The sequence below is a fragment of the Leishmania donovani genome, chromosome 29 (assembly GCF_000227135.1).
Source record: "Leishmania donovani BPK282A1 complete genome, chromosome 29".
NCBI classification, from domain to species: domain Eukaryota; phylum Euglenozoa; class Kinetoplastea; order Trypanosomatida; family Trypanosomatidae; genus Leishmania; species Leishmania donovani.
This window is the reverse complement of record NC_018256.1, coordinates 671,620-686,532: the sequence shown is the minus strand read 5'-3', so window position 1 is coordinate 686,532 and position 14,913 is coordinate 671,620. Positions and strand designations below refer to the sequence as shown.

General features: G+C 61.7%; 2 protein-coding genes across 2 annotated transcripts; both read left to right on the top strand.

The window, feature by feature from the left end:
- Positions 1-789: 789 nt before the first annotated feature.
- On the top strand, positions 790-4,923 carry LDBPK_291560 (hypothetical protein, conserved; the record flags this gene model as incomplete). Its single annotated transcript, XM_003862527.1, has 1 exon — positions 790-4,923. The coding sequence occupies one exon, from the start codon at positions 790-792 to the stop codon at positions 4,921-4,923; it is 4,134 nt and encodes a 1,377-aa protein (XP_003862575.1).
- Positions 4,924-6,524: 1,601 nt separating this feature from the next.
- On the top strand, positions 6,525-14,501 carry LDBPK_291550 (phosphatidylinositol-kinase domain protein, putative; the record flags this gene model as incomplete). The annotated part of the gene is made up of 1 exon (XM_003862526.1): positions 6,525-14,501. The coding sequence occupies one exon, from the start codon at positions 6,525-6,527 to the stop codon at positions 14,499-14,501; it is 7,977 nt and encodes a 2,658-aa protein (XP_003862574.1).
- Between the last annotated feature and the right edge of the window lie 412 nt (positions 14,502-14,913).

Here is a 14,913-nt window from a genome sequence, read left to right as displayed (position 1 = left end):
CTCATGCTGTACAGCGGAGAGTGGGCTCACACTGATGGCAAAGAAGTTGAAACATTCTCTTCCGTTTTCTTACTCCTTTTGCCCGTCGTTGTGGCTTGCTTCGCTTTTCTAAAAAAAAAAAAACAGTCTTGTTCACGAGTGTGTGCATGTGCCGGTGAGCCCGTTGGAGAGCGTGAGCATCTACATTGGGCTTCGCGAACCCTCCTCCGCCTCACTCGAGGCCTGCGCGCACATCCGTTCTCTTGTGATGATGTATCGCCCTTCCTTTTCCTTCACCTCTCCCCCTGTCACTGTACTGTCTTTTCCCTTTCATTGCTTGTGTGCATGCATATGCCATAATGTGTGCCGTTCGCTGGGGGACATGGCTCAGCAACGCATCATCTGTGTGGGTGTTTCTCTGTCCCCCCCCCCTCTTCCCCTTTGTATTGCGGGCGGCGCGTACGTGTGGCCAACCGCGCAAGCCTCGTGTTGCCGACAGTTTTTCTTCTTTGTGTTTTACTTTGTGAAGTATCTTCAGCCACCACGCAACTGAGTAACGTTCGCGCACTCACACACAGCAAGCAAGAGCTTCTCACATTCTCATGGGCACACGTCCTTGCACACAGGAATTCGTAGAAAACGAAGAAGCAGCGGCACGCACACGTACACGTCAAGGCAAACACGCTCTGGTGTCGGCGTGGACACACACAGGCACACCTCATTTTGGAGGGAGGAGGGGGGCATTCGCGCTGGACGACCCAGCACGTGCGCTACGCACTAAAACCACTCCTACTCTCTAGGAGCGTAATCATGCGCTATCAGCGTCGCCCTCCGCCGCATAGCAGCATCGCTGGTGCGTGGAGGACAATCTCGCTGGAGCGGCTCCTAGCCCTCTTCGGCATCTGCGCAGGTGCCGCGGCGGCGACACCCGTTGCACCCGTATCGTCGTCACTCGGTGCCGTGGTGCAATCCTCGACGCCGCTCGCTGAGCGGCAGGGTTTCGTTCACCTGTGCTTGTTGAGGGACGGTTGTGGTAGCTGCGACAAGTATGCGCCACAAGTACGACGTGCATTATCTGCCTCCCTCGTTGCAGCGGCCGCTGCAGACGCTACATCAGCCCTTGCGTCGTACGTGCGACATGCCTCAATGGTGGCAGGCCAGGGCCAGCAGTGTGAGGCGCAGCACGTCGCTGTGTATGACGGCGATGCTGTGGGAAAGGCGAGTGGTGTGATCGCTGATATGGGCGAGGCAGCTGAGGAGGAGTACAAGCCAGAACGCCACGTGGAGAATGCCGAGGCGGTCCTGCGAGAGATGTTTGGGCCGCTGGCGAAACTTGTCCTGCACCGCATCCCACATCGTCGTCGGCCAGCCGCGGCAGCGGCAGCGGCAGATGCCGAGACGCGCTCAGCAACTGAGGACGAGCAAGCCGAGGCAGACGACGTCGTGATGCACCACAGTCACGATGCGGGCGAGGAGGCGCCCACGATGAACGATCTAGGGAGTGCGGCAGCGCCGCCAGCGCTGCCTCACCCACACCAACAGGAGCAGCAGTTCTACTACCGAGTCTCCGCGACCTTCCGTCAGCTCGGCTTCCCCGTCGAACTGGCTGTCGCGAACGGCTTGCATGCAAGAGAAACGATTGAGGTGTGTCTTCAGCAAGCCTTGTCTAGCGATGTCAAGTTTATCTCTGTTAGCGGCAACCATGGGCATGCAAACCAGCAGCAGCGTCGCTTCGGCAGAGGTAGGGGGCGAGGAAGGCACCAGCAGCATGAACGGAGCAACATCAACTCAATAGGGTTCCCGACTCACGGTGGCAGCAGCGACGGAGCCCCCTCTCGACTTACACCGCACCAGCAAGAGCTGAAGGCCATCATGAACGACCTGCGACAGCTCTGCACCCACTTTAGCCGCACCGTCAAGTTTTCTGTGAAGCCACCACTGCAGGCGAGCATGTCGCGCTCCCCTGCGGAGAGGGTGGGTGCCGCGACAGCGGAGGTGATGGCGAGGCCGTGGCGCTGCCGCTGCTACGTCAAGGAGGAGTGGAGTACTTCACCCCAGGCTCGCCTTGCTTACGAAGCATGCGGCAGCAGCCCGAACGACGCCTTCGTCCGCTGTGTCGTAGAACTTCGGCGACAGTACAGGGAAGAGATGGACTCCACAAGCGTGACTCAGGAGGGCGTGCGTGAGGTGGCGGCGCTAGTACAGGGACACCGAAAGACAGTGACAGCGACCTGGAAGGAAGAGACTGCCGGTGGCAAGCCGGAGGCGACGACCGCAGAAAGCAGCGTGGAGGAGGAGGCCCAAGACGGCGCATCCGCGACACGGGCGACGGCGCATGCGAACTCGTTCACCTCTCTGACGCAGCCGCCCACGTACAGTACCCAGTTGCAGTTGACCGACGCGCGAGGGAACACCGCCGTGTACAACGCACGCCGCCAGGCCTCGCCGTACGTCGGATACCAGACAGCGGCGATGAGCGCCATTCGCTCGGAGAGCGTGTGGGACAGCGAGACGCACTTGTTATCTGAGAGGTTGGAGCCGGCGCCTTTGCTGTGGCGGCTGCGGTGGCAGTTCGACATGCTGGTGGATCACATCTGCCGTGTAACAGGCAAGCCGCCCCTGGAGGTTGCTTGGATTAAGTTGGGCGGCACGGGCAACGACGGCGGTGACGCCGAGCCGGCGAAGCAAGAAGCCAACAACACTGCAATTAATGACAGCGGTGCGGCTCCCACCCGCCCCCAGCTCGACACCCCTGTCGACCTCCCCATCGTCTTCACCGGATCTCTCTTTGTCGAAAGCAATGCACTGGCGTGGCAGACGGCCGGGAAGGGGCGGTATCGTGTGGAGTTCGACACCTATGTTCAGGCTGTGTACTACCTGCTGGACCAGTATGGCGACTGCCTAACCGCACTCCCATGCATGGCCGCTGGGCAAGGCGAGGGCCTGCTCTTCCCCAGTGCTGGCGTGCTGGAGCTGCAGGTGTTGCGGCACGACACATTCCCTATCCTGAATCACCACCGGGGCAAGTGGAACTGCTACGCAATTCTGGGCTCGCTTACTATGCACCTGCTTGGCTGCCCCTTCCACACCCATTATCACTTTGACCTCGCCACGAAGGAGTGGGTGTCGACGGTGACCGTCAACAATGGCCGGCATTCGAGCTACCCTCTCTCGCAGCGCCGCTCTAAGATGAAAGGAGAGGCGTGGCGAAATGCGTGTCTCGCCGCCATCCGGGACAACTTCCCTCGCCAATACGCCGCTGTTCTAGAGAAGCACCCCGACGTGGATCTCTCCGCTGACAACGGGGCACGCGGGCAGCGCTACCGCGCATTGCCTCGAGAGAAACGTATCGCGCACATGGGTGGCTTCGTACCCATGATAATGACCTTCGCCGAGGAGGACCTGGGGTGGAGGCAGCCGCGTGTCCGACTTCGCAACTTGTCCGGAGATCTTGGCCTACCGCAGTGGATTGCCGAGATGGAGGCCCAGGTGGAGGGGGAGGAGGAGCGGCGCGTGGTGGCCGTCTCGCCAGCCTTCTTGCAGGTGCGGCAGGCGCGCAAGTCCTTGTTCTTCCGACTGGCGAAGCAGTACTTTCCGAAAGAGTTGAAGGTGTATCAATCCCTGAACCGCAGCGATAGCGATGACCCGGAGATGGACATCAACGTACGCCGCACAAGACTCTACGACCCTAAGAGCAGTTTTGACGGGTCGATGCTGAGGCATGTCACCTCACTGATGGAGCGCGACCATGCAACGATTGCCCCGGTGAAGATCACCTTAGAGGCGCGCGCGCGCCAGCAGGACCCACACGGAACTGATGCGATGAGCGGGCAGCCGATAGCAGGCGACGACCTTGATGACATGGAGCTCGACATCCATTACTCGGATGGAGACACGAGCCTTCTGCACAGCCAGCAGCCGGAGATGCTGCTGCGTCCCCTGAACCTGTCGTACAGCGCACAAGTCCTCGGCGAGCGCGGCAACGTCCTGATCGCTGACTACGACTCTAGTCGCGCCACCACGCCGGCCGATGCGGAGGCCGTTCCGGTACTCGTGACAGCGCTCAAGTCTGCCTCGTGCCACCTCGCCGGCGCGGACGCGGAGACGCTATGGACGGAGTACGAAACCTACCCGGTGACTGGCGCCAGCTCTAACCGCGAGCTGTGCCTCGCTCTCTTTGGGGCGTTCTTTGGGCATAATGCGAATGCCACGGTGGAGGCAGCGACTCCAGCCGCAAGCAGCTCGGGGGGCGAGCAAGCGCGAGCAGGTGGCGCACCCCTTCTCGGGGTAGCCGATCTACAGGATGTGATGAACGACCCCGCCGCGCCGGTGAACGTGATCGTGACTGGGGTGGGAAACTACTGGTTTGGCACTGTCGTCCTCCCGCGCTTCGGTATGTTGCCGATTGCCAGAGCGGTCGCCACATCCAAGCGCCGGTGCGCTCGCGACGCCCTCACATTGGCAACTCGCCGCAGCTTTCCTCGCGTGTTGCAGTACATTATCAAGCGCGACATGGCATCAGCAACGATGGCGACCGAAGTTCTCTCCGAGCCTGTCATCGATCAGCTCCCGCCCGAGGTATGCCGCGACGTGCTGGCTCAGCTAGCCAAAGCCAGACGCAACCGGCCGCCGCCGCCATTTCGCCTGCTACTTCGCTGCATGAAGTCGGCATACCCGATGCGTGACCACCGCATCCGCGTTCAGAGCTCGTACGACACAACGCACGGCTTCCAGTATCGCCTCTACCTCCAGCGTGGCTTGATTGTGCGACAGAGCAGCACACAGCTGGTGGGATACGGCGCCTCCACCTCGACCCAGACAGAGGCACTGTACCGCGCCGCCGTGATGGCGCTGGAGAACCTCTTCGAAACAGCCCTGCACGCAGCGGAGACAATGCAGCCGGGCTACCGCTCGCTAAGTGCGTCAGACCCTCAAAGTCCGTAAAGAAAAACCAAGATGGCACATAGTGGTGATAAGCATCAGGTGGGCGAGGGTGCGGGGATCAACGGGTGACGCAAGGTGGGCATTCCTTCCTCTTCCCCCCTCCTCCTCATCACCGGAGAGCGCTGTCGCAGCTCTCTTGGAGCCTGGACACCGACTCCGATATCATCAGTCGTGTGTTCCTTGCTCAAGCCGTGCTCGCGGCGACGTGCGTCACGAAGTCGGAAGAAGGTTTGCAGCGCCTCTCTCTCTGCGTGTGTGCGTATAGGCGTGTGAGGGGTGGAGAGAGGAGGGGGAGCGGTTCTGTGCGGAGTGCAACACGGAACATCGGCACGCACGCGCACACATAAGCACACGAGAGAATGACGAGCGACAGCCCCACTGGTTGCCCCTCCCAATCCTTCTAAGACACAAGAATGAGCACGGGCAGCGCGCAAAGCGGTCTCGACGAGGACACTGGCGACACTCACACAGACACGCACACACAGAGAGAAACGGGCAGCAAAATAAGACGTATATGGCGCTGGCCATGAAGAAGGAACGACGGTGGTGTTCTCCCCCTCCCCCTCCCCCTCTTCCTCACTCGGCTTCCTCTTGCAAGCGCGCGAGTACTTCTTGTTACCTTTTTTCAGCTCACTGCGGCGCGTGGTTGACAGAGGTGGGCTGCTGCTGCTTGTACTTTGGTCAGTGGCGCCGCATCCTTTGGTTATTGGGCATGCAAACGACTGCCCCCTACCTTGTGTTCGTAACATGAGCACGCATGCACTCCGTCAGCTTTCCCTTCTCTCTCCTCTCTCCCGCGGCTACACATATTCAGTTGCGTGCACGCCCACTGGCGGAGTCTCCTTCTGTCCACCTCCACATTCCATCGCTGTATTTTGATTGAACATCTGTGCTGTCTCCGTGTAATGCCCTGTCATTAGTTCAGCACACACGCACGCACAAGCACAGCCGCGAAACAAAACGATCCACGCAAGAGCGCATAACACAAAAACGCGAGAGAGGAGGAAAGGCACGCCTCACTGCCTCGCTCTCCCTCTCCTCCACGTCCCTTTTATGGTAATCCGACTTGCGCTCGTTTCTCTCTCATACACATTAAAGCCCCGTTGTGTATGACGTCTTGTTTGGATCAGTACGAAAGAGCAACGCACGCTTTTGTTTGGTGTGTGTGTGTGTGTGTGCGTGTGTTCTTTTGTTTTTACATCCCCCCTCTCCCTCTCCCTCCCTCCTCTTCAGACACATACATACACATATACGGCCCCTCCCGCGGCCCATTCCTCTCTCGTCCTCGGCCGCTCTTGCCCGTCTCTCTCCCTCTCTGTGTATCTCTTAGGTTTGCCTTTTTCTTCTCTCTGAGTGTTTGTGCGTCGCGGTAGAAGCTCCCCGGTTGATAGCGGCCTTCTGCTCCCCTCTCCCTCTCCTTTTCGTTCTGAACTGTTACCGGGAGCGCGGAAGCTCACACACGCACACACACACACGCAAGCGACGATATTTTTCCTTCTCCCCTCCATCCAAAACACAGCACCGTGGAGGAAAATTGAGTTGGCGTGTTCTACTCACTGAACTGCGCGCTGGAAAGTCTCACTGCAGCGGGTCTCGGCACAATGAACGACATCCGGTTTCCGGGCTGGATCAAGAGCAGCCCGACTCTCGTGATGGCATCGGTGCTTGCGCAGCTCCTGACGGATGAGTGCGCCGAGGCAACCTCATCTGCAACAGCTGGTGCGCCGCGGCCTCCGTCCGAGGCGTGCGTGCCTGATGGCAGGGAGCGGTGGCCCCGCCACAACTTTGGCGAGGACATCAGTAGCAGCAGCAGTGACGGCGGCGGAGGGGTTGATCTATCCGATTCGGATGCCAGCGAATGTGAGGTCTGTTATGATCCTGACCGTGATGCAATGCACGGCGGTGGTGGGGTAGACACAGGTTACCTACGCATGGTGGATCGGTTGCTGGAGCTCAACTCGAAGGAGCTTGACTCTCTCCCGCCCGCGGCGGCCACCGCTGCCGCGACAACGTATTTGCCCCCGAAGGCCGTCACTGCTCCTGCGACCGCCATGCAAACGGCTATCGCGGGGTCCTGGCCCCGTGGCAGCGGCGTCCTCTTTACTAGGCAGAACGGCGGGGTCAGCATGAGCAACCTCGGTGCCAGCCCTGATATTCTCCGCAATCCACGAGTGCGAACACTTCTGCGGCTCTCGCGGCTCAACGATGTTCTCACGCGCGCTGAGGCGGCGCAGCCACTCATCTCGCGGCGTACCGCGGCTGCTATGGTGTCCTTGTTCGCCTTTGCCGTGTCGTGCCGATACAGCGGGCTCCCCGTGGATCGCACAAAAGGGTTCTTCACAGAGTGCAGTGCCCTCTACACAACCCTGCTTTCGAAGCTGCGCTCGCTCCGCTTCGGCGGCGGTGTCAGTCTCGAGGACTTCACCGCTTCGCTCGTGGCATGTGGACTGAAGTTGCGCTGTGATGAGGATGTCGAAGGGGACGAGAAGGACGGGCACGGCGGCATGAACGAGGCTGGCGTGACCGGCGCGGGGACAGCGGGCATCCCGTGCAGCGGCCGCAGCAACAGCAGCAGCGCTGTAGCGTCTGGCGCAGCGCCAATGGGGAGCTGCGGCGGTGCCGGTGTCAGAACGCCGACGCAGCCGTCTTTTGGACGTGACAAGAACTATGGCCTTGTCGGTTTTGGCCACCGCGCCCTCGACGCCATCTTCGTGCGCTGTATCCCGAGCAACATCGACGAATGCGTGCACGATCCTGTCGCGCTCGGTGTGTTACGCGGCATCTCACTCACGCACTCGCAGCAGCTCTTCTACCTAGGCCCGGAGCTCGTGAACCACTTGCACGACCTCACCGATGCCTTCGCCACATCTAGTCACCGGCGCGAGCTGTCGTACAAGCGCGTCCTCTCCGTCTTGCTTGAGGCCATCAGCTGCTCTCGCGTCATCGACTACGAGCGCACGAACAACTGGATCACGGCTGTTATTCAGGAAAGATACGTCGTGCGCGGCTTGTTCCAGCGAGAGGAGCTGCACGCCCACGTTGTGACCGCCACTCTGACGATGCTTATCCGGCAGTATCAGGAGATGGCGAAGGAGTGCGCATCCAAAGTGGTCGACCTCGGCTCGATGCCGGACTTCACAGAGGGCGATCAGCTTATTGAGCTTGTCTGGAAGGCCCTGCAAGACACCATCGGGTCCTGGGAGGACGCCGTAACCACCGCTGAGAAGCACCCTCTGACGTTGTTTCGGCACAACATTGACATGGTGGTGCAGCATCTACTCCGGACTGAGGTGGAGCGGCTGCGGTGCTACTACATCATTACGAGCGCCACGGCCGCCTACCACCAGTCGCTCGTCGGGATGTCAGCGGGAACGCGCACGACCAGAAACCAAAGTGGCTGCCCTCCCGCAGTGCCACAACTCGCGCCGGGACGGGAGGAACAGCGGGGGGCGAGTCAACGTGGGCGAGACACCCTTCGCGGACAGGATGGTAACACACGGCGCGACAGCGATGCGCCGGCGGCGGCCCCCTATGTTCCATCCGCGGAAGAGGAGTCACTGCGCATTTTGATTTGCAGCAACATCATCAAGCTCCTCCTGCTCCCCACTAGCATCATGAACGCGCTTCCGAGGACGGAGGAAGCGAAGCAGCTGCGTGCGTCACTCACAGAGGCGGCGGCGCGCGTGCTGAGCGTCGTGACGGCAAAGGAGTTCAAGAGCCGCGACGACACCTCTGTAATGAAAGCGGCGAGCGGCCGCGCCACCACCTCCGCAGCACCGCGCTCCATCAGTCCGATTAGCGCGGCGGCAGCGATGCCGAGGATACGGCGCACCGACGCTGCCGCTGCCGGCACCGATCTGTTTGTTATATCGCAGAGGCGAGCACACTTTTCCAACAACTTCTACCGCTGCATCGAGGAGCTCATACACGAGCTTATCCACACAATTCTCCAGCAAAGCGTGCCGGACGACGCGACAGCCGTCACCAACCGAAGCTTTCTCGGGGGCGTGCCAGATGTGCATCCGCCGACGCCGCCCACCTCGGATGCGAGCAGCGACGCGATCTTGCGTGGCATGGTGGCGGCTGTGTGCATTCAATACATGTGCTCCACAAACCAACATCTTCGCTCGTTTGCCATTTCAGAGGTGATGGACGCCGTCGTGCGCCTCTCTGCTCGCTGTGGCGCTGAGGAAGCGGCGACGGCCACGCACGGGTCTCTGGGACGTAAGGGCAGCAGCCACACAGCGCGCACCAGCGGCAACAACAGCAATGGGAGTCCTGCAGCAGCTCCACAGGGAACCGTCGTCGGTGCCGCTGCCGCAGACCCGGAAGAGGAGCGGAAGCATGCAACGCACCTTCGCGCTCGCCAGCTGGCGCTGTGTTTCGACGCCCTGTCCGCGATCCTGGTGCCGACTGTCGTTGTGGAAGGCTACCACCACGTGGCGGAGGAGCAGGAGGAGAGAGCCGGCCTCGCGCGGAGCTGCACAACGACGAGCGCACGTGGTGACTCCAAGCGCGAGGAACTGTCGCGCTACGGGCAGCTGTTGTGCGACACCTACGTGGACTCACTGCGCGAGCATCTCTGGAGCCTCGGGGAGGGGAGCGTGAGTCGCCACAAGCTGCTCACGCCGGTGATGACTGTGGCTGTCAAGGCGTTTGTGAATTTGGTGCTTCGGGTGCATGAGCGGCTGCGCGGGATGTCGAGCATGGCGCTCGCGCTGGTGCAGGAAGCGGAGGCGGCGATGGAGGGACCAGACAAGGGGACTCGGCGGTCTGCGGCGGTAATCGCGAGGGATCGCGCGCGACTGCTGCACGCCTTCAACGCGGAGCGCATGAGCGTTGTGCTGCTCCTGCGTGGTGTCATCCAGAACATGCTCACCGTGGCGTGGCCGTCGTCAGGGGTGTTGTACCAGGACCCGGCATGCGGCTGGGAGAGGCCCCTGAACAAGACGACGTCCGCTGTGATGGCGCCGCTAGCGCTGGCGGTTCTGTCGCCGTTCTTTCGGCCCTTAACGATGCTGCTCCACCTCTCCACTCTGTTTCCGGTCCGATCACTAAAGCAGCTCTGCACGCACTATCAATACGCGCGCTACCTCACCCTCGAGGACCCCAGCACGAGCGATCAATACATGTTTTATTACTACCGCCGCCTATCGCGCGCGCTCGTGGCGGCCCAGGCGGACGACAGCGGCGGCTCGGGAGCTGGCCCTGCGGAGCAGGTAGAGCTTGAGTGCTGGGCGCTGTTTCGCTCATGTTGGATGATGTTCTCCTACTACAAGTATACTGCAGAGGCCCTTATGGCGGTGAGGGCTGGGGGCATGGCGCCTATGGAGAGCGCGAACCCAGCTGCAGCCGCGGCCGCGCTTGCCCGCGCGCCGATCTTGTCGACGAAGCAGTGCAAGCTACTGCGCCTCATCGCCGCTTCGGCGGCACCACTCCTGCGCATGTGCTCGTCCGACGTTCAGCAGGCCATGGCGGACATCGCCGTGCTCCTGCGCTACACACTGGCCGGCGCGCTTCACTGCCCCATGGTGGTCGCTGACGTCACCGCAAGGAGCGGTATCGTGCACGCGTCACTGTACAAGTCGCTGAAGCGGCTCTGCGGCGGCAGGAAGGAGTGCTGGAAGCGGCTGAGCATGGGGGAGTTAATGCTTCTTCAGTGCGTGGCGGAGCTAGAGATCCTGCGAGCGGCGGCGGGGTCAGTGGCGCAGTTGACGCTCTACCGTCACTTTGAGGTGCGTGAGTTTGTCGCGAGCGCTGCAATACCGGAAGCGCTAGGCCACATCCTGAGCACAGCGTGCGACCACTACATCGAAGCGGTGCGCAGCATGCTGCCGGGTGTCGCCTTCCAGGTCACTCGTACTGACCTGATGCAGCTCGTCTTTCTGGTGGGCTTCGCGATTGGGTCGGTACGCGAGTCGGCGAGCAAGCTGGTGCTGTGCGTGGTGAGGTCGTTTCCCACCTACGCCGCCTATGCCAGCGCGTTGCCGCTCCTGTGGTGCATGCTGGACCTCCTCGAAGCCGGCACAGCCGGGCAGATCGAGTCGCTCTGCGAGCATGTTCGTTTTTCGACTGTCCCTGCGGTGGCCGCCGACCCGCACAGCGTGGAGCGCCAGCAGCACGTACTGTTCGTCGCGGATGTCGCGGAGCGGTGGGCTGCCATACTGCAGGACAAGGCACCGATAGCCCTCTTTGAAACAGCCATCAAGTTCATGGTCATCCAGCAGCAAGAGTGCGGGGAGCAGGCAACGACGCAGGCTGGCAGGCACCACGCTGGATCCCGACTTGCCGTCCTGGCTTCCCTGTACCGGGTTGAGGAGACACCACCCAATTTGGACGACAGTGCCATCACTGTCATGCGTGGGGCTGGGGCGGCTGGTCATGTCGTGAAAACTGAATACGCGCAGACGCTGCTGCTGCATGGCCGCGCGCAGGGTGCGATGCAAGCTTCCAGCTGGTACGCGTCCGCTGGGCAAATGCAAAGCACCGTCGTGGCGCAGCTGTGGGCAGCCACGCGCCTCTGCCGACGTGCCTTGGCGTCGGCGGTGGCGCAGCGGCTCGAGTCAAATCTCCTGCGGCCTGCCCGGGCCCTTTTCGTGGAGACTGGCTACTCCGTGGGCACGGTGCTGGCGCCTCGCGCTTCCACCGTCGCCGACGAGGATGCTGCGGCGCAAGAGATGGGCGTGACGCGGGTGCCGCTCGGCGCCCCAGCCCGCGCGGAGACGGCCGCGAGCTTCGCAGCCGCCGTGGCGCTGCTCGTCACGGGCAGCGGCACCCCCATCGGGCGGCGGCAGCTGTTGCAGTACCTGGTGCAAGGCGCCGTGCAAACGTTCCGCTCCGATGTGCTGTACGAAGCCATCCTGTGCTGGAAGTGGCTGCTGAGCCAGAACCGTGAGGCTTACCTGCTGCCGATGCTGCAGGAGCTGGACACGGCTTTCGTATGGACGGCGGCCAATCGGCTAGGGCTGTTTGACGGCTACTGCTCCTCCAAGAACCGGCAGGTGCAGACAGGCGACGTGCCGATCCCCCACAACACCGTCTCTGCGAGGGGGCAGAGAGGAGCCCGTGTGCCCGAGGAAGCTGCTGTGTACGTGGCTGACAACGTTGACAGCGCCTCCCCGCACAAGCTGCTCCTCTCCTTTCTCGCGGATATGTACGTGGAGGAGGGCAGCCCGCTGTGCCTCAGCCCCGAGGTGCTTCGCCAACTGTACCTTGTCGCGGCGCACATTATGCAGTTCGCCGCGGTGCTGTCTCTGCGAGACGACATGTTTGGCGAGACGATGCGCTGCTTTCTCGTGGTGGGCAGCATCGCGCAGCTGCTTAGGGAGGCCAACGTGCGCCAGCTGCGCGCTGGCCTCTTGACGTTAGTGCCCTTTCCCGCAATTGGTGCGCTGCGCCAGCGGTGGTACAAGGCGCTGCTGCGGTGGTTCACCAAGACACCGCCGAGTTGGTACTACGCCAAGGATCCGGTGCTGGCCAGAGAGGAGGCGAAGGTGGTGAGCTCGCTGTCGCAGCTGATAAAGGAGGAGGCTGACCTGCTCACCCGCACAACTCTCGGTTTCCTCGACTTCAGCAGTGGTGTTCAACGCGAGCGGGACATGCCACATGTACATCACTGGGAGTCGCTAAGCGTCGTGCGCGAGGCCGTGGCTGCGGTGCGGCAGGCGACCGACGGTGGCGAGGCAGGCTTGCCGAAGCTGATCGTGCGAGAGAAACTGAGGCTTCAGGGGTTGCTGCATCTGCTGCGCGTCCTGGTGGAGCACGAGGTGCTGCGGCTAAGTGTCTGGCGCACGCCGCGCCGCACGCTCAAGATACCCAACACGACGCCTTCCGTTGGCTGGGGAAAGCTAATCGAGTGCGCCGATCACCACAACCCGGAGGTTGTTGTCGCCATGGTCTACCGCTTCTCGAGCATCCCAGCCGTGCGGTTGGCGGCGTCGCAGCGTGTCGTGGCACATCCGGAGCGGTACTCGAACGTTGCGGAGGCGGTGGACCTCTACCTCACGGAGGACGTGCTGCGCGCTGGTGCACCGCGGCTGTTTCTCTTCTGCTCCTGCACCATCATCCAAGCCCTCCGCCTGCTTGACCCACGCTACGCCGCGTACAAGACCGTCAATAGCTACGCCATCCGCAGCCTGCTCTCACAGCGCAGCGAGAAGCTCATCTTCTACCTGCCGCAGCTGCTGCAGCTCTTAGCGACGGACGAGAGCGGCAGCATCGAGGCCTTCCTCGTGCGCACGAGTGCAAGGAGCACCATGTTCGCGCACCAGTTGCTCTGGAGTCTGCAAACCGAGAGCGAGGGCAGCGGTGCCCTAGCGAAAAAGTGCCAGCAGGTGGAGAGGCGCATCAAGGCAGCATTCACGCCGAATGAAGAGGCCTTCTACAGGTCCGAGTTCGCTTTTGTGGACCTCATGACATCGCTATCGGGGGAGATCATGAAGTTCGACAAGCCCGAGCGCAAGGCGCAACTGCGGCTGAGGCTGAAGGACGACGTCTTCCACGCCCTGCCCAAGTTGCGGCACCTTTACCTCCCCACGGATCCGAACTACCGGATCACCGACGTCATCCCGCACACGGCTGGGGCCATGCAGAGCGCTGCCAAGTGCCCGATCCTGGTGCAGTTCACGTGCGTCCCGCGTACAGCGGAGGACGCGCTGACGCCAGACGACGTCGACTCGGCGGCTGCCGACGAGCACGGGCACGGTGCGGGGAACAGCCACAGCGACCCTGTGTCGCGCCCGGTCGTGAAGGCGTGCATTTTTAAGATGGGTGACGACTGCCGACAGGACCAGATCTCGCTGCAGCTCATCGGCCTCATACAGCGCATCCTGAACTCCGTTGGCGTGCCGTCCTTTCTCTACCCATACCGCGTCATCACCACCGGGCAGAGCAGCGGCATCATCGAATGTGTGCCTCGGTCAAGAAGTCGCAATGAGATCGGCAAGCTCGTCGAGTCGAACGTCGCGGAGTTTTTCGTGCAGACATTTGGCCATCCCGAGTCCGCTGGCTTCCGCCGCGCTCGCGAAAACTTCGTGAGGAGCACGGCCGCGTACTCGGTCGTCTCCTTCATCCTCAACATCAAGGACCGCCACAACGGCAACATCATGATCGACGCCGACGGCAACCTCGTCCACATCGATTTCGGCTTCCTGTTCGACACCTCGCCGGGCGGCGACATTAACTTCGAGTCTTCGCCGTTCAAGCTGACGACGGAGATGGTGCAGCTCATCGGCATGGACGTCAGTGGCGAATCGACGCTGCAGAGCAAGACCCTTGCCCGCGCTCTTGTGGACGAGGAAAACTACATCTACTTCAAGACCCTCGTGAACCGCTGCTACCTCGCCGTGCGGCAGTATGCGCGTGAGATATGCGTGATGGTGGAGCTCATGCTTCGCAGCGGATTGCCGTGTTTTAAGCCGAAGAAGACAATCGCCGACCTCGCGCAGCGGCTGGCCGTCGACAAGAACGAAATTGAGGCTGCTGACTATATGCGTCGCCTCATCCACGAGTCGCGGCAGAACTTCACAACCGTCCTCTACGACTACTACCAAAAGGTTGCCGAGGGTATTGAAATGTGAGGGTGTCGCAGCTGTGCACTCGTGCTTGTGTGCCACGCCTTCGCTCCACAACCCTCTTAACGCAGCGTAGCGCTCGTGGTGATGCCGCTTTCTTCGCCCCCGCCCGTCCCCCTTCACCATTTTTTTTTGTGTTACACCCCGTGGCTGCGTTCAAGGAAGACGTCGGCGACCGCACCGTCGCATGTCAAGGGGGAGCGCCCGCTCAATTTTTCTTCTTCGCCGCGTGACCGTTTCTTTGCCATGCGACACGACTTCAGCTTCCCTCTAGCCAGCCTGTCACGAGCCCCATCCTCGTAGTGTGAAGCGGCAGCCGACACGCGCGTTACGGCAATGCGCCGACTCCGCCACCTCAGCGCGGCCCCCTGCCTCTAACGCTGGCCGCCCACCCGCCTCGCAGGTCGCCTCACAGCCG